Source organism: Puntigrus tetrazona, chromosome 22 (genome assembly GCF_018831695.1).
Source record: "Puntigrus tetrazona isolate hp1 chromosome 22, ASM1883169v1, whole genome shotgun sequence".
Classification (NCBI taxonomy): domain Eukaryota; kingdom Metazoa; phylum Chordata; class Actinopteri; order Cypriniformes; family Cyprinidae; genus Puntigrus; species Puntigrus tetrazona.
The window spans coordinates 5,694,733-5,714,418 of NC_056720.1; the positions used below are offsets into that span (position 1 = coordinate 5,694,733).

Consider the following 19,686-nt stretch of genomic DNA (forward strand, 5'->3'; position numbering starts at 1 on the left):
CAATTCAGCCAATCTCTGGGTCTGGCGGCAGCACTTTTAGGAACAGCTTAGCATAGATCGTTGAATCTGATTAGACCGTTAGTATATTGCTCAAAAATGACCAGAGAGTTTCGTTATTTTCCCCGTTTAAATCTCGACTCTTCTGTAGTTGCATCTAAGACCGACAGAAAATTAAAAGTTGCGTTTTGTATGATATGGCTAGGAATTGCTGCAGCAGGCGCAACTTTTCATTTAACGTCTGTCTATAAAAAGTCCTTAAGTATGTTTACATATACAGTTACATAGAGTTTCCACAATTCAGAAAACAAAGATAAAAACATGCAATCCAATCATAAACGGAATTTACTCTATACTGCGCCGTGTCACAGAATATATGAAATTTTGCATGGATACATAAAAACTAGGTCGATACACTTACATCAAAACACAATATGAACACATACTCTCTAAAACTGCTCTGAAAGTCTCTTCTTGAGCATCTTTTGTCAATATATACAAACAGCAACCATTCAAAATAAAATTTTGGTAGAAGAAACTTTGACAGAAGGCTATAACGATGGGTAACGATGTAATCACATAATGATGTACCAGTCGTGTAAATTATCTGTGCGCGCTCTTCTTAAAATATGTTTATGAAACATCACTTTTTTGTAAAAATCTATCATTTATCGATGCATCTGATTATTAAAATGCAATGAAACCATTGTAATGGAATCTAGAAAATTAATTTGGTTTAATTTAATTTAATTTAATTAAAAATAATATATATATATATATATATATATATATATATATATATATATATATATATATATATATATATATATTTAAATTAAATTAAGTAGACATGGTTTTTGATTAATTAATTTTAATTAAACCATTAAAAACAAGTCGGACGAAACAAAATCCAGAAAAATGAAAATGAAAAGGAAGAAAACTAAATTTGGGGGGAATATTTCGCTGGTTTTATTGAATTATGCAGTTGCTGCATTGTTTTGTTTCCCCCAATCCTTACACAAGTCTCCATCTGCTGGTAATTTGTCTTATTGCTGGACAGATGTACAGATTTTGAGGCCAACCAGATGCACGGTTTTATTTTTTTTCCTTTATTTTACTAAAGAAACAACAATATCTGAATTGGAAACAAATAACACAGCACCTCTGGCTAAGAAAACACTTGCTGCAAGTACAGTTCTGCAAAGGTCAGGGACGCTGTTGTGTAAACTGTAACCAACCCGGCGGTCCATACAGATCAGTTTTTCAGCATTTCTGAGATCCGACAAGAATGTCTATGTCTAATATTTCAGAGAAAACACTGGCAATGAATAACAAGTTATATAATGAACATTTAGCATGCAATATTAGATTTGTTTGTTATCACTAAGCACCAATGAATAATGCCCATTCTCTAAAATACAAGAAGTAGAACAATAAACAAACTGTCCTTGTAAAACTGTATTTATTTTTCTTAGATTCTAGACAGCCGTTCTTTTTAATTAGAGACCTTCAATACACGGGGACAATTTCTTTAGCACCTGATCTGAAAATATGCAGTTATTTCATTATATCTCGTTATAAAGATTTCAATGTAAACAGTAATATCGAAAGCCTATGTAACTATTGCACACAGTGTAGTTGATTCTGTCTTTACTGGAATTCAAAGTCTGCGAAATCCTCACCAAATTCAAGTAACGAGTCTGTAGCCACTGCGCATGCTCTTGGATTTCGGATAAATTACGTTCTGTACATCACCACGAGGACATGAAACGAGCTTTTATTACATTAGGATGAGGTTCGTGACTAGTTATAATGCTGCCCTCCAGTGGCAAGATGGTGCGCATCGGTACGGTTTCACTCACTTTCTGTGGTTACCCAGCTGCACCGAATTGTGGCTGGAAACGCACCGAAAAGTGGGCGGCTGAATCTCCCAGTACTTCACTGGGTTTGCGTATAAACTGATCCTAGTGTAGAGGGATTTCTTAACCCGGGTTCTCGAGGGGCAAAAGTCATTTACTCCAACGTAACCGATGCTGTTGGCGTGCAAGTACACCACCTAAAAGAGGAAGTGGAGTGGATTAGATCTCCACGCGCATGGTGTGTGCTCCATATTTGGGATGTTTGGGTTTTACCTGCAGATATTTGAGGTTGTTCAAGCCTGGAGGAACTTTCTTCAGTTTATTGTTATCCAGATGAATTTCTCTGACTTTGGGAATGGCAGCGAGGCTTCCGTTCTCCACGTACTTGATCTGATTGAAGTCGAGCCACAGCCTGGAGAAGACAGCGGCCTTTTATATTGCGTTCTCTTTTCGTCCACAAGGCGGAGTTGGTTAAGCTTACCTTTGCAGGCTTTTTAATCTCAAAAAATCCTCCGACTCTATTTTGCCAATCTTGTTGTAGTCCAGGTGAAGTTCAGTGAGGGACGGCGGCAGATCTGTTGGATTTAGATTAGTAAGCATCTCGATCACGCGACTCGAGCGTAGAAGCAGAAACGACAACAACGCGCTCAACGTTTTAATTTAGAGAAAGGTGCGTTGCGTTAATAACTTTGCATTTCAGGCACAAAAGTCTTGCTTTTCATGAAAGGTGTTAATTCATACCTTTAGGGATGGCTGTAAGCTTTGCTTCAGCTATTCTCAAGTAGAGAGTCGCCATGTTGTCAAAAGCCTCCGGGTCGATCCCGCTGTTCGCGATAGGGTTTGCGCTCAGTTCTAGAGATGCAAGGAAAGGGAACCATTTACATACGCACGTTACTTAAAGAGACGTGGATCACTTCTTGTTAAGTTTGAAACATTTGCTAGTCAGCTGTATTTTAATTTTGCCGTCAAATGATTAATCGCATCCAAAAATAAAACGTTTTGCGACCCTGGACCACATAAGTGTAAATTTGACCAAGTTGAGCTTTAGACATCTGAAATCTGGAAAATGAGGGCGAAATCATCTTTAAAGTTGTCCAAATGAAGTTCCTAGGAGTTCATATTACTGATCAGAAAGGTTTGGATACACTTACGGTAGGATATTTACAGAATATCTTTGTAGAACATGATGTCCTAAAGATTTTTGACCTAAAAGAAAAATCGTTTTGATCCATACAATGTATTTTTGGCTATTGCTGCAAATATAACCCATTGTCTTAATCGTTTTATTTTTGTGGTCCAGGGTGACATGTGTTTCTATATACATAAGTACACATACATATATTATGTAAACAAAAACTTTTATTTATTAATTATATGATAGCACTAATTTTCTGATCTATTTAATGCAGATCGTAATGTAGACACCAGAGGGCAGAGTGATCTTTAACTGTAAGTCACCTTAGATCTGTTGATCAAAGCGAGCTCGTTCTGGTCAGACATAAACAGATCATTCATCTCATTATATAATCAGTTTTAACGAGGTCATGACTGAGGGAATGGATCGGAGATGCATCATCTCAATGTGTTGAAACACGTGCGCTAACTGCTTAGCGTGACTCCGTGTTTATTTAAGGTCGTCACTTAGGAGACCTACCTAAAACATTTAGGTCTTGCATTCCTCGAAACGCTCCTTTTGGAAGTCGGCTGATCTTGTTGTCATGCAGGCGCAGCGACTGAATGCTCGTGGGAAGGTTCTCGGGCATTTGTGTCAGCAGGTTATACGACAGGTGGAGGATCTTGAGTCTGTTCATGTTGCGGAAGGCCTTCGGGTGGATTTTTGATATCTGGTTATTGAGCAGAAACAGGGCCTGCAAATACAGATAGAGAATAATAGAGGTATATATAACAAACTCTAAAACTGACTTTCTCAATCAGTCGGTCAGAATTGCGCGTTTTTTGTGATTTTGAAGTTAAACTGATTTTGTGTGATTTCAAATTAGCGTTCAAAGTGGACATTTCTGTCATTTGTGGAAAAAAATGAGGAAGATCCAGTTATTATCCTCGTTTACAATTATTTTACAAATATTACAGTTATTAGACATTAAACATCATTATTTTAAGTATTTCTTTGTAGCTGTCATAACCACAACAAAGCAAATAAAGTTCAAGGATGTTTATAAAAACGTTTTTGTGGTTGAACCGTTGAAAAGATTAGCAGAGAAGTGTAAATATAAATTCTTGGCCTGACCGTTAAAAAAACAAACATTATTTCATTTCATTTTATTATTGGATAATTGGTTCTGAATATTTGAATCTGAACAGAATTGTGTCTTGTTTGCAAGATGTGGCCTCTTTCTGTTTTGTTTTTTTTATATTCTTGGCATTTTATTCCCTTTTTTAGCTTTCTTGCTTAGCAAGAACGTTTAACCATTTTACCACTAATCATGAGCAAATATTTACCACAAGTATGAAACCGTCCCCAGTAAACGCAAATATCAATAACACTCAAATATGCGTCCAGAATTCCACATAATCCCACTACCACTGCATGTCTCCAGATGTCCTTGTGGAAACCCAGCATAAAAACACACATCTCTTAAAACGCCCTAAAAGCGCTTGGTTGGGGGGCGTTTGCTGCTCACATAGAGATTATCCAAGCCTTTGAAATCATCTTCCTTGATTTCTGTGATGTCATTGTTTTGGAGATCGACGAGCAGCGTGTTTGCAGGAATGTCCTTTGGCACCTTGGTCAGACCTGTGAAGGAAACGAAAAAATGAAAGCTCACTCTCATTGAGACCGATAGAAAATGTTCATTTACCTCAATCGGGCTGCTCATCTTCAATGATTCATGCCAGATTTTATGCACTAGAAATGATTCGTTATTATAGTGATGTGCAAAGCTGCACATTTTTGTGGGTTGCCTGAGAGACTAGCTGACAAATCAGTCTCGAGAAAACCCTATGTGATTATAATACAGATCAGATGGGTTAAAAACGGCACCCTGACACATAACGTGGATATCTTGAGATGATGATGAAAAATGATTTTAGTAATACTTGTGCCGCTTTCTTATGGATGTTTGTTTGTGACACAGGTAAAATTATATAAAAAATTAAGGTAATTTAAAATTAAGGACTTTTTGCTTTATTAGTTCTGAGTTTACAGTTATTTTTTTATATAAATGCAAATATATATATATATATATATATATATATATATATATATATATATGCATTTATATAAAAATTTATAAAAAAAGGTCATTGCAACTTTTTATCTCATAGTTCAGACTCTTCTACTCAAAAATGTCGAGTTCAGAACTGCGATTATTACCGTTTTTTAATTTTTATTAACACAGCCATAACATATTTTCTTAACGTTTCTTAAGATGTCATTGCCGCAAACTGTCTAACAGCTGAAACACAGTATGCTGTTAGTCCATTAAATTAAACATCGAAACGAAATTCGAAATCAAAGCTATTTAATACGTCAACGTTTTAAAACGACGAGTCCGACTCATAGCGTCTTTGTTTTTTTTAAAGTAGCGTCATGATGCTCTTACCCTGATCTGAACACTGCAGAACGTTTTTTGAGCACCGACACCCTTCGGGACAGTCTGAAACAAAGTTATCATCGTAATCGTCGTAATGGTCGTCGTCGTCGTCGTCGTCGTCAAAGTCACCCGCGTCTTGTTGCATAATGTCATGATGCTTGATGAAATTCATGACGTTGATAGGCGTGTACGGTTTGGCGTGACATAACGTCAGCAGGGTGAGCAGCAAAAGTACCTTCATGGCGCAGCTTTAGTCATAAATGGTTTAGCCCTGCGAACATGAACACAAGCGCTTTGTCAAATCGTTCACATTTCGGCATGCAAATGTTGTTTATATTTTTCACAGGATGAAAAAAAGTGAATTGGACCTCAAGGATTGAATCGTTAGTCAGCATCACAGTGAAATGGGCCAATAGGAATTGATCGCGGGGTTAAAGAGAGTAGTTATATTCTTACTGAATGACTTACTTTACAGTAACTATAACTAGTCGCGCAGTATTTGGGGAGTTTTTTGATCGTTTTTCCGTTTTTTGCACTTTAGCTTCAAAATGTTGAATCTGATTCAGTTCAGTAGCATTAATAATGAAGAGGGCAAAATGTTAATGACTGCAGTAATTGTTTGCTAAAGCAGTTAAAATGAACCAGCTGCACTTGAACAGTTGTTTATAGAGCAATCTTGTTTATGGACGCCTTAGTCAACTCACAGTTTATAGACATTTCTGACGCTATCCACATGACATTTATCGAACTCATCATTTGATATGGTTGTGTTTGGTATGATTTTAAAAAAACATTTTATTATTTAAAACAGAAAAGAAACGTAAGACGTCCCCTTTAGCCATGAGTAAAAAAACGTAAAAATATTTGTTTTACAACAATTTACAGATAAATTCTTAATCATTTATGATGCTGAGAAGCCCAATAACATGCAACTTTCTCTAAACAGGAACAAGAGCTGCATGCTTCTGCTAAATGATTAAGATTTTATCTGTTAATGTTTTACTTTGCACATGCCTGATTGGTATAGTGATATGTTTTACTGTTTTACATTTGTTCTACATATATACGAATGAGGTGAAATCCCTGTTCCATAATCCATAATCCAGATAAAAACAACATACCTGATGAATCTGTGTAATCCTGCTTCAAGTAAGCCTCCAGGGGTGAGATCAGTGTTGCCGTCAGGATTTGTTGAGGCACGGGTCCTTAAATGCAGCGTGCACCAAATCCCGAAAGGTGGAGATCACGCTCGTCAAAGCATGCGATCCTTGAATGAATGGGGATGGAAAAGATGCTGCTGGATCAAGGAGCAGATTCAGAATAAGGGGTAGGAACTCTCCGCAGCTCTGCTGGATGCTTAACTAGCACTGAACACTCATTGTTACCGGCCGTATGTTTCTCATCAGCACTTGAACCCGGGCCAATTCTGTACGCCTAAATTTTCAATGACCGGTCTGGGATATTCTCACTCTTTACATCGCCAATGGGTGGCCTCTATTTTATCGGACTTTTGACATATTTCAGAGTGCATAATATTGCATAATTTGTGGGGCTATTTCTGGGTTTCTATTTTTAGATAAAACGCTAAACCTTGTGATGTAACGACTTGATTGTGACATAAAACGGCAGATGAAATGATCCTTTGAATCATTTGAAATAAAGAATTCTAATTTTACTTGAGACGAATCCCATCAGATTATTTAAAATGATCGATTGATCCAAGAACTGCCAGAAAGAGCAATAATTCACGAATGACATCGTTCACTTTTTAGGAAGGGAAACGCGTGATTAAATCTTTCTTGAATCAGTGTAACTGGTGCAAAATCTTGTAATTCCCAAGTCATGGGGGACCTTTAATCTCAACCTAAATGTGGGATAATAACTTTTCCAGACTTTACGGTGCTGTTTGCTTACAGCAGCACAAAACGCGACCCCTCTCTGTTCACGGGGCAGTACTGGTGGCGCCACATATGCTTGGTTTTGGCTGGGGGTTTCGAGATGATGGAAGTTCCTATGTCTCATGGTTTCTCCGTTCATTCTCCTGAGTCTCACTGGCCGGCATTCCTTCCGAAATGATAACCAACCTCAAACCGATAAATGTTTGTGGTATGTCAAGTTGGTGCCGTAAATTAAAAGGATGTAGATATTATTACATATGTGAGGGTGAACCGGTTCAGGAAAGGTAGTAATGCACACTTACATGTTTCAGAAAGAGTGATGAAATACCAATAATTTCACTCTAATTATTTTTCTTTCACGCCCTCAGTCTTATTTGTTGTAATGTTATGACATGCAGAACCATGTTGGAAATATCTCAAACATCTTGAGACATCTTGGCGGTTTTCACAGCTTTGCTGCTTAACGTTTTTTGTTTGAGACGTGTTTTTTATTTGCAACTGCTTTTTTTTCGCAACGTAGCTGCGTGTCGCTGGTTTATTTTCTCTAGATGCGAAAGTGAATCGATTTACGAACGGTCATTTCTCTCAATCTTTCTCTAATTCTTTTGTCATCTCATTGGTAATGTCGCAACCTTGAAAATACTTGGAAAATATGCTGGCGGTTTTCCACAGATTGGCTTGTCCTCTAAATATAGAGCAAGATCTGACTGTGCCCAGACACTAGGAGGGGGTGGTTCAGCTGTTGATTATTTACCCCTCAAAATAAGATTGAATAAAAGCCATGTGACTAGCACTTGAGTCATGGATAGCTTCACGGAAAGCTTCTGAGATCAATCCCCTTCCAGGCTTCTTTTCTTGGTGTTTATTCTTTCCCCTCATTTCAGTCGTAGCCTAAAATCAGTGAAACCCCAATTCAACCTCAAGAGGCATTTTTCGGTAATCGTCATTGGCGATGATGGAGTGAGAATTTGGAATCTCAGAAGAATCTCGGAAGGAGCGGAAGACCATGATGTCATAGTCAGATCATTAACGTGTTTCGGTCTCCAGCGATTTCTGTCGAGCGCAGATGTTTTATACCGGGATACTTGGAGAAAGAAATCCAATAGGCGCTTTAGGAAATCTGTTTATGTGATTGTTTAATTTAACACTAAAATAAGTGGTTACGTGAAAAAGAAAAATACATTTCATTGAAGCTGTATTGGTTTTCCCACATACAAAACTTGAAGCATGAAGATATCTTATATTTATGCATCACAGTTCTCTCAGTAGTAAACGTGCTTTATTGGTTGGTCCTGTCTTAGTAAAAAAAAAATCGTTACGTAAGCAGGTTGATTTTGGCTGCTTTCTTTTATAAACACTTAAGAAAAGCCATGCATTCTGTTTTTCTTCACTACGACAGACAAACTTAATACTGTTATGACAGGAATACGATACATCTCAACACAGAAAACAAAGTTATAGTCTGCTACTTTTTTCCTCTTGAACTATTATACAGTTGATTCATGCATCTTACAGACACGTCTAGACAGGCACAAACAACGACAGCGTTCTGCTATGAGCCTCGAGGTGGTGATCATGTTCAGTCTTATCTGACTCCTAAATGGAAGATTATAAAAGCTAATGAAGCAAGACCGATAATATACATGCCGATTAGAAATTCAATGCAATTTTTTGGGACAAAAAGATGATTACCTTTACCATTTTATACCTAACTGCACGTTTCACAGGAATCAACTTCAGTTTTATATTTAACTTTGGTCTTTAGTGGTTCGTAATAACAGAACTCAAGATTGCAGTTACTTAATCCTTTGAGGCTTTAAAACAACACTAGAGTAGGAACGGACACAGGAGAAAGCCGTGGGTGGGATTTTCCGAGGGTCAAGGAAATTATTCTCAAGGCGAAGGGCAACTAGATGAGAGTCGTCCTCGTTCGAAGGGTCACAGATGGCATCTTCTGATATCTGCCTGTTATACAAAAAACAGTCAATATCACAAAGATTTCTAAACATTACAAAAAAACCTTTCTTGACACACAGCTCAAACAGGATATAATCTGCCTTATAATACCGTCAGTTTTTAAATGAGGACATAAATACATAAACAACATCTCCAGAACTGCCCTCAGCGTCACTTCACATGCATTTTACAGTTTCTTTTGATTAAAAGCAGCATCGTCTGATATTCACACAGAAATGTAAAGGTGTTCACGGCAACCTGTCAAAATAAGAGTTCGGTTTAGAATAATGTATGTGATAGGCTACTACAACTACCAATGTTAAAACAATTATAAAACTTTATTTTTTAAGAAATAATTATTTTAATTTTTCTTTTAATTTTATTAGTAAATCCTCTTTGTTTACCATAAAATAAAATGTATTTACATTTCATTAATTAAAAGACTAATTAAACATATGTGTAACACTGAATTTTAAATAAGAATGACACATATATATATATATATATATATATATATATATATATATATATATATATATATATATATATATATAAATAGTGTCTTTTTAATTAGCATGTTTTTGTGTTTTTCTTTGTTACCGAAATTGGTATCCAGGACTGTGGATTTTCAACGAAATCGGTTCAGAATACAGACATTTTGGTACAGTGACAACACTAATTTCTTGTTCTCAACACATTTATTATTAACCATAAACCTTAAATGCCCAAAAATAAAAATTACTCCATAATTTACTCACCCTCAAGCTGTCCTAGGTGTGTATGCCTTTATTCTTTCAGACAAATTGAGTTGGAGAGAGCAAAACAAAAAGTTCCAAAATATTTTTGTGTGAACAAAAATATTGAAGGTATTAGCTATAAGCTAAGAAGAGCTTTGTTTTCTTTGTAGTAAACAAAACTTGGATATTCTCACCAGACCTTATGATACACCAATCACCACCCTCTCGTGAACATGAGTATGACAGTTAACGGAAGCTAGAGATTATGGTTTGAATTATAGATATTTGTCTTACACAAATGCATCAGTTCACTTCAGGAGGCCATTCAGAAGGCCCTGGAGCCACATGAGGCACTTTTTATTACAGATGGATGCACTTTATTGGACTTTCTTTGGGTTATTGAAAAATAACACCCATTCCCAGCCATTATAAAGCTTGGAAGAGCTAGGATGTTTTAAAATAAAAAGTCAGGCACACCTAGAAGTTGAGTAATTCATGGAATAATCTTTGTTTTTTGGTTGAACTATCCATTGAAATTAAAACAAAAAATCTAATGGCACTTGAAAAGCAAAATAAACTACTTTTTCGAGATAAGTTGTCTGAAGTTGCTTTAAAGCTATGTAAGTTAAGTGCTATTTAAGATAATAAAGTCACTGAATATTGTGTCACAGGAAATTATAAAAAAAACTCATTTATCTTTGCAGGAGGCAAGCAATGTACCTTATTTTGTTGTTGTTAAGTCGTAGGAAATGTAGAGTTGTCATCTCATTAATTCCCACCGGAATAGACGTAAGCTGGTTATGGTCTAGACAGAGTTCGGTCATAGTGCCCAAGGTGCCAAAGAAGGACTCTGGCTCGATGCCGTCACCGTCCAGCTTGTTGTAAGAGAGGTAGAGGTACTCCAGGCCAGGCTCCATGTGTGCGAACACGTATCCTGGAATGCGTTCAATCTGATTCCCAGCCAGCACCAGGTGAACCAGCGACTTCGGCATGAAGGATGGAACCAGGTAGAAGTTGTTGTGCGAGAGATCTACAGATTCCAGGTTCCTTTTAGATACAGTGAGAAATACAGTGTTACAGAGAGATACAGTGTTTATCAGAAAGGGCTTTTTTTACTTCTGGAAAATCCACAACTATTCAGTTCTTCCAAATAACTATTGTGCTAAACTTCACTGTAGCATGTAAACTTTATCTTTCCAATGAATTGCTTCAAACCACCAGCAATTCATTGGAAACCAATGTCTGCTATTTCAATTTTTACTTTTTAACAGAAGTGAGCAAATATTCGCTTAAACGATGGATTCATTGTTAACCTTTTTGAGGACACACACCTGTGATTAATCCAGGCTAAAGGTGCAATGCTTGACTCATCTAATTTATTATGTCTTAGCACAACGAGGTTGATGTTTGTGGTGTGGTTGAACGCCGTTTCAGAGATTTCTTCGATCAGATTGTTTTCGAGGTACAACTCCTGAATGTCAAAGAGAGTAAAGTAAATTGTACAGTTGGCTTCACTGAATAAAATAAACAGAAACTAGTTACTTGACAATGCAATTAAATTTGTCTTGAGCAGTTTCAAATTACTTTGTGGTAAAGTCGTGGGGTTGGTTTGCCATAATTGCTGTTTAAGTGCCACTGGTTTCCCACAGGTACTGTAAAACCAGTGCTGGTTTATAGCCCACAAACTTGTATGCAATTAAATTAACAAGACTGTTTGACAGCCGTCTTGATTTCTTGATGTTCCTTGACTCCATTTCGAAACTCACCAGCAGAGATGCAGGTAGGCCCTGAGGAATGGTACGGAAATGGTTTCTGCCCAAGCGAAGGTAAGACAGCTCTTTGAGGGGCTTAAAGGCCTGTGGATTCATGTTACCTTCACTGAGCAAGTTCCCCTCCATTTCCAAAGTAACCAGACTGCTGAGACCTTCCAGGAATTATGAAACAGTTTGTGAAAATATTGTGCTTTCACAGGGCAACATTAGGTAAGGCACATTTCATGCTAGTATTAGTTGTTTAAATGTCAGCATTTTTATAGATGTTTTAATTATGCTAACCTTTTATACATAGCGATTTTGCATAACTGTTTTACCTTCAAAGCTGTTTTCCTCAATTTCCTTTAGATTGTTCTCATTTATCTTGAGCTCCTGGAGTGTTGATGGGAGCTCAGAGGGAATTTGTTCCAGAAGGTTTCCATCCATGTACAGGCGAGACAGGAATTTAAGACCCTTAAAAGAAAGTTACATAAAAGTCACGTCATTAATCTTTAGGTGCGAAAATAAAGGTCGCGTACAATATGCTTTCGAATCCTTCAGTGAAAGTTTTCCACTTTCTGGCAATGCTTTGGATACTTTTGTCAGTGACATGTATCCATATGCTGAATCCATAACTCTATTGTATATCTGATCGTAACTCTTTCGCTTTCTGATGAATTGACACTGTATAAATATTCTATATTTTCTGCTGCTTCGCCATTTGTACAGATCATGGGTATACTGGTTAGAACCCAGCGAAAATAGGAAAGACTAGCATACCCACTGTTATTTCTCTTGAACACATGCCATGGAATTTTGTTTTTATTTGAGATGTCTGTGCAAAAAAGGCATGACTACAAGTGTCAGGTACAAGTTGGTGTAGTGTATTAGAGTAGGATTTGTGACTTCTGTAAAAGCCATATGGCTAAGAACAGAGCTAAATGTTGGAGCTCAGCACTCTTAGGCTTGCAGATGGTACTGTTTTTGCATGGTTTTTAAGCGTTATGGAAGAAACATTTGCTTCTCTAATTCACCTAAAGTTCAGCTGGAAGACATGAAGTAATTCATATGAATTTATGAAAAAAGGGCAACTGGGGAAAAGTGCATTTTCTCGATTGCCAGAATGCTGCATGATCCTTAAAAATTCGATGTGCATGTCAGTCTAATTGAGCAAATTTACACCCAGAATGGGTCCATTTCATGTGACAGTCAGATTATTTACACTTATTATTATCTGTCTACGTTAAGCAGACTTTTAGGAAGTCCAACAACAGCCTTGTTTGAAAGCATTGCAGATCACATCAAGACATTATTGACATGTTTTGAAGGCCTGTAAGATCTTTTCACACAAAGTCTAATGTAATTAACTGGCATTAAACAAGTACAGTATTTGCACCATTTTTTGCACCACAGCCATTTAGTATCAAACCACATGTGGCAGTTAAAAAACGCGCAAAGCATTTTTTTTTTGCGAGCAATTGCAAATTTGACAAAAAAATGCAAGAAAATTGCAGTTGGATCATTTGGGTGGCCATAATGTTTCTCTTGCCAGAAGAATGTTTATGTGTTCTTTATTTGCAGAATATGGTAAACTATTATTTTTAACTTACTTTAAATGCGTGTGGGCCTATGCCAGATGACACAATCTTGTTTTTCCCCAAGTCTATCCACTCTAAGTTGGGAATGCCATTGAATGCTCCAGCAGGGATGGTTTTGATTTCATTGCCTGTAATTTCATAATGCATGACAAGTTATCAAAATTAGCCTCTTTGGGATCTGTATACATGGACGTGGACTGTGTAAATACTGGCGTATGCACTGATTTAGACTTAATTTCTTGCATGTGTTTTAGTTAAGTGATCTAAGTTCCACTGCAGCGCCTGTATGTCTTAACGACCTGTGAAGGGGTTATGCAGGGATGCGTCCTTCCTCACCCTGTAAACTGAGTGATTTGAGCTCAGGGATGGACAGCGGAGGTATACCCATCAGTTTAGCATTTTCACAGGTGATCGTGACGTCAGAGATCGAACAACCTGGAGGCAGCAATGTGGTAACCATCTCAGATTCCTCCTCTGGTTCAGGGCCTTCCTTGCCCAGTTCATGGTCATCCTCGTCTGGTTCGGTTGGCTCTTGAAGAGCTAAGAGAGGAGGTTGAGGATGTGCTGCTCTCGTTGGTGACACTGGTGGCATTTGGAAAACGTCCCCCCTCAACCAAACCATGGCCTCGTCTCCACGGAGTCCTTCCTGGGCATGTTCGGCTACTTCTTCCAGAGCTCTTATCATCTCTTTTTGCTCCATCTCCAGCCTACGAGCCCGGTCCTCCTCAGCCCTCCGCTGTTCTTCCATCCTTCTTTTTCTTTCTGCAGTCGCTGCTCTCTCCTCTTCCTCCTCTCTTAGCCTTCTTAGCTCCTCCTCTTTTTCTCTGGCTTCTTTCGCCTCTTTTAACTTCCTCTGTCTCTCAGCTTCTTCTTTCTTCTGCTTCTTCCTCTGTTTGCGTTCAGCATCTTTTTTGTGAATCCGTTCCTCTTCGTCCTTCTTTAGTGTTTCTTTCTTATCTCTTTGGCTTTGTGATATTTCGGTATAGGGATCGCCGAGATCATTGGCCGAAGGAGGGTCACCGGAAAACTCAGGGGCATCGACAACTGAGAATGTGACAATTTTGAGTTTATAAGACATGGAGAAATCAAACGTCATAATTTATATATGAATATATAATGGCAGTTCTAATGCCATGCTTTGGTGTAACTTTAGTTGTTTTTCCAAACCTGTGTCAATGCAAATTGGGCAGCACTCTCCGATTGGTTGAAATTTGAGTAGGCACTGCAAGGTGGGACACAGTATTCGGTCGCAGACCACCTCACCATTGGAACACAGGCAATTCACGCATGGCTTTGGCGACCACACTGTTTTATCGTACATGGTGATGCCTCGAAATAAACAGTGCTCTGATTTTGCTGGAATAATTATACAAAAGAGAAGGAAATGTGATAAATATGCAACCTTTCAGGAACATGCTTAAAGAGATGGTTCATCCAAAAATGTAAATTCTATCTTTAATTAATTGCCATCATGTCATTCCAAAGCCGTAAGACTTTCAGTCATCTTCAGGACACAAATGAAGATATTTTTAATAAATATCCAAAGGCTTTCCTAACCTGCACATAGACAGTGATGCAATTGCCACATTTAAAGGCCAGTAAGGACATTGTTAAAATAGTCCATGTGATATCAGTGGTTTAAACATCAATTTATTAATCTAGAAAAGAGAAATGCACATGCATACGCCATTTGTCCACCAACATTTTTCAAAATATCTTCTTTTGTGTCCAACAAAAAGCAAAAACAAACACATTTGACATTTTTGGGTGAAAGTGAGTGAAGTTCGCAACTTGATGTTGCAACTAAATCATTACAAAGAATCAGTTCAGTTTTGATTTCATTGAGAAACATTGAGAAACAAAGTCTTCCAATATCTATGTTGGTTAGATAAATTATTTTAAAATAATGCTTAAAATGTAAAAAATAGCTCAAACTCACAGCAAAAGCCGCATTTTGTATTTACAGGGGAGATTTTGGAAACTAACGCCTGTTAACGACCATCTGGAAATGTTGTCATCCAGTACAGATAACCTGGATGTTAAAATGGCTATGTATATCGGCTTATCGCAACACTGTTTTCCATTTGGCGTATATGTAGCTCTTCTACATCTACATTCTCATGTAGAGAACTTAGTAGTCAGTGGTGTACACATGCTAGCAATACAGTAGTAAAATGAGTGCTGGGAAGTAGTGTTTCTTTCTGTTGTTTTTATGGCTTCTTACTGACCACATATGTGCTGTTTTTCACTCACACTTCTTTGGCTGCACATTAGTAAGAATTACAGATCTGTTATTGACTCTAATGCTAAAGACACTGACAGTCTGTTGTTTTTTTTACCAGTGAAAGTTGGTCGTGAGCGGATGTTTGTTTTTTTTCCGAATTGCAGGTTCACACTGTCACATGTTGCCAGGGTATAATCATGTGGTCAGTGTTCAGAAATCACTGTTACCACCTTGGGCAGAACAGTCATGTACTTTATCATATAAACTAACCAATGTGATCCTAAGCTATAACTCAATTTGAAGACTCTCAATTTATACATGACTTTTTTTTTACATGTATAAGAAATGTACATGCATTTATCATGTACATCAACTGTATCAAACATCAGCTGCATTAAAAAAAATAAATCTTGTTTTAAAAAACAAACTCTTGCTTATAATAGCAAGATTTTCATGTTTAAAAAGTCTGTTTTAACTGTAAAAGAGACCATCAGCCCGTCATTTTTCAACTTTTAGTCAAATGGTACAATTGAAATTACGAATAGTTTCTAAATTGACAAACTACTTGAACTTTCTTCACACTGACCTGCAGTCACTTTGTAGTTTGGCTTTGGCTCCATTGTGTTCTTGTAAGACTCGATGAAAACAGATCCATCTTGTCCATTGCTTTCTGCTTCGGTATTAGATGTCTGTTTTCTTGCTCGTTTTGGTCCAACACCTCGTCTTCTACCTCGTGCCAAGGGACGCCTCTGATCTTTTGCGAGGCTGAAGGTCAGACAGGCGAGAAGTGACAGTGCCAGAATCAGGTTTAGTCTCATGGTTGAAGCCTGTGGGATAAAACAGAGGCATTTCAGCCCTACGCGTTCCTCATATAACTCTGTTAATGTATACTGTCAGCATACACATTTCCATAATGATAAGTTACGGCATCACAGGTGATCCAGCCTTTAACAGCTTGACCGTGGAGAACCAGACAGCTTTGATGGAATAGTAGCCTTTAACACCTTTACTGTAAGAGTAAAGAGTAAAACTGTTATTTGGGTACGTGATGGTGGTGTTTAGAGGACTGCAGGAGGTTTTAAGTATTATGTTCAAATGTAACAATCATAGCACAACTTTTAGTAAGAACAGACTTGGCCTTGATGACATTTAAACTCTCAGGTAGGAACTAAATCTCATTCGTGCTAGTTTTTTTTTTTAGAAAGGTTTGTATAAATGTTAGAATCAACGTCATTGACTCCAGATATTCCAATGTGCCATATTAAATGATCTAAAACCTTCCAACAAAGCCATATGTGCGCACATATTGCTATTCATTAGGTTTTTTCAAGTTTTATTAATAGTGTTTATGGTCAATTAAGTCAGTTCTGTTCGTTGCAGCCACAATTCATCTCGTAAAAACAGTCATTTAGAACTTAAATATAATTTGCAAGACTTGGCTGAAAAAGGTTTTGGATGATGTTGCAACACTCAAATCATCATTGAAATCCTACATATGCTCAAATGCGTCGGTTCTTTCAGTGAAATGTTTGAATGAGTTCAGGTACATGTCGATATGCAGAATGGTAGTTAAAGTTTAAATTACTATTGGAGTGGTGATTTAACTTTAATCTTTAGCAGAATGGTATGCACATGTTGCGCTTTAAACATAAGACCTGGTAGTAATTTCCAAATTGAAAACAAATTATTAGTTTAAATTTCAATTATTAGTGGAATAGTAACCATATATATATATATTTTACTTATAACTTAAGAATTGCAAACAGATTATTACAATCAAAGGAATAGGTCACCCAAAAATGAAAATTCTGTCATTTATTATTCACTCTCATTTCATTCCAAACCCACAATCTTTGAAACACCAATTAAGATAATTGTAATGAAATCCGAGAGCTTTCTGACCCTGCGTAGACAACAACTGACACATTCAAGGCCCAAAAAGATAGTGAAGACACTGTTAAAATGGCTCAACCTTAGATTTTTGAACTAACAAGACATTTTTCTTCTCTTTTCTTTCATTTCTTCAAAAATATCATTGTAAACAAAGGTCTGTAAACAAAGATAAACAAAGGTTTTTGCAGGTTTGGAACAACATGAGGGTGAGTAATTAATTACATCATTTTAATTTATAGGTGAATTATTCCTTTAAATTAAATGGAAAGTTTTACATTGTTTTCACGTTGTAACAAATTATTAATTCAAATCATTTCTGTGAATTGTTTTTTCCATAAACAAGACTAAAACTAATAATTTGTTCGTAATTCAGAAATACAGGTTTGATGTTTTAAACACAGCATAAAGAGTTTGTTCAAGTGTAATTTATTTGAACATGCCTCCTGTTTTAAAGCTATATTTTTGTACAGATCTGTTACTTGCATCACAAAGTTGAAATATCTTGCAGAAAAACAGCCAAGCCAGACAAGGAAAAGATGACGACACTGGTTTCCCCGACTTACAGTAATGGGAAACGAGAATAAAATCAACAGCTGAGCAATTCTGATATGAGTGTAGGGGGCGTCTACAAGCGTCAATCCCACCCCGAGGCAAAGTCATACGGTTAGCATTAAATCAGAACTGCGGTGAGATGAAGCAACAAAAAAAAAAAAACGCCCCAGAAATGTAGACGACGGGGAAAACGCTTTAATTAAGCTCTTTAGGATGACCGGGCTCAGATGGAAAGAATCTATAAAACCTACAGCTTAGACAGAGAACGAGAGGGCTGAAATATACTGCAGTGAGTAAAAACATCCTAGCGGGGCGTGCATGATATGGGGTCCCCCTTTCTTGCGTCCCCCTTTCTTTTCTCAACGCTGTAATGAAAACCAGGTACAGTAAAGCAATAAGCGCTTTTACAGTCCTGCAGCTGTACGCTAGTGCTTCGGCGATGAGACAGACCTATTTCCGAAGACATTTGTCGTCACTCCATCTGCAAATGCCTCTGTGTTTAGCGAAGAAGTTCCAAACTGCATGCAGTTTTAATCTATAAACCCGTAAAAATGTGACATGCACCCCGCAGATGGAAAAAGAGAACAATTAGCGTTGCACAAAAAGTGGTTTACGACATTACTGAGGGTGAGAGCTGAAAGAGAGGAGAGAGTCGTTTGTACGTTACCACTGGTTTCGGGCGGTTTTGTGGGGCCAAATATTTCCGCTCTTTCCCCAAAAGCTGTGGGATTTGCCAGCAACGCAAGAAGTGTGTGTGCGTCTGCTCCGCAGCAAGAACGCTGATAAATGTCAAAAACAGACAGGGGCTGCTCTAGCGTTTAGTCGGGACTCGCTCGGGCAGAACTTCTCCAGTTCTGTCTCTGAAAGTTTCAGTCAAATGAGGGTCGAGACAAGATACTGCCTCTCTCAGGCGAAAGAACTTGGTGATTTTGTGCGCCCTAATTACTAGGCTAGGAAGGGTACTGTACTCAAACAAAGAGGTGGTATCTGGCTTGTCATTAACGTCTGTGTAAAAACATCGTGTAAGTGCAGAAAATGAGCTGTAAATGCACACAGTGTTGCTTGAATAAGCTGATCAGAGGACTTCTTGGACTGGTTTTCGAGCTTTTCTCGATGGGTCTTAAAGTCAGCTCCCTACTGCCCAATGAGACGGCCCCCGTCTCCCATTTCAGAGGGTGGGCACGTTGAGCCGAGAAGAAAGGTTTTCTTTCAGATTTGTATGCAAAGGGGTCGTGGTCAAGCAATCGTGTGCTATAATTAGATTGGTATGCTCAAACGTTTTCTTCTGTTGTTCATTATTTCTCATAATGCCTCGAAAGAAACCAAACTCTTGAAGGATATATCAAGGCAATTATTACCTGTATTATATATGATTCGAAAACACAAGCTGATAACAAAACCCGCTTAGGTTTTGGACAAAATCTGGCCAGTTATCCTTCTATTGCCAAGGAAAATATTTCCAAGGGAAGCTAATCATGCTTTGCGTGACCGAACTGTTGCTTAATAAGGTTTAAAAAATATATATATTTACTTGGCAGACAGTGAAGACTGTATTCCGGACTAGTTAGTGTATTTGTACTGTTAGAAATATTAAACACTCACAACAGATATGCCATTGTTATTTTAGTCTTTTACCGCAAAAGTGTTTTATATATTAGATCATTTGA

General features: G+C 37.5%; 3 protein-coding genes across 4 annotated transcripts in view; 1 reads left to right on the forward strand and 2 right to left on the reverse strand.

Annotated features, from left to right (window-relative positions):
* LOC122327460 (centromere protein P) overlaps nucleotides 1-19,686 on the forward strand; it is a 52,198-nt gene that overhangs the window by 21,722 nt on the left and 10,790 nt on the right. The window lies entirely within an intron of this gene.
* aspn (asporin (LRR class 1)) lies at nucleotides 917-6,735 on the reverse strand. The gene is made up of 8 exons (XM_043222743.1): nucleotides 6,532-6,735; nucleotides 5,420-5,681; nucleotides 4,499-4,611; nucleotides 3,511-3,724; nucleotides 2,598-2,708; nucleotides 2,338-2,431; nucleotides 2,130-2,268; nucleotides 917-2,053 (listed from the first exon to the last, which is right to left on the reverse strand). The coding sequence occupies exons 2-8, from the start codon at nucleotides 5,649-5,651 to the stop codon at nucleotides 1,856-1,858; spliced, it is 1,101 nt and encodes a 366-aa protein (XP_043078678.1). The 5' UTR covers nucleotides 5,652-5,681; nucleotides 6,532-6,735; the 3' UTR covers nucleotides 917-1,855.
* Nucleotides 8,569-19,000, reverse strand: ecm2 (extracellular matrix protein 2, female organ and adipocyte specific). Of its 2 annotated transcripts, none has more exons than XM_043222603.1 (10): nucleotides 18,687-19,000; nucleotides 16,161-16,401; nucleotides 14,518-14,706; nucleotides 13,687-14,394; nucleotides 13,363-13,478; nucleotides 12,091-12,226; nucleotides 11,768-11,925; nucleotides 11,333-11,472; nucleotides 10,722-11,048; nucleotides 8,569-9,273 (listed from the first exon to the last, which is right to left on the reverse strand). In XM_043222603.1, exons 2-10 carry the CDS (start codon nucleotides 16,390-16,392, stop codon nucleotides 9,105-9,107), a joined length of 2,175 nt encoding a protein of 724 aa, XP_043078538.1. In that variant the 5' UTR covers nucleotides 16,393-16,401; nucleotides 18,687-19,000; the 3' UTR covers nucleotides 8,569-9,104. The 2 variants fall into 2 exon arrangements, with proteins under 2 accessions (XP_043078538.1, XP_043078539.1); XM_043222604.1 differs by lacking the exon at nucleotides 18,687-19,000 and adding an exon at nucleotides 16,500-17,139.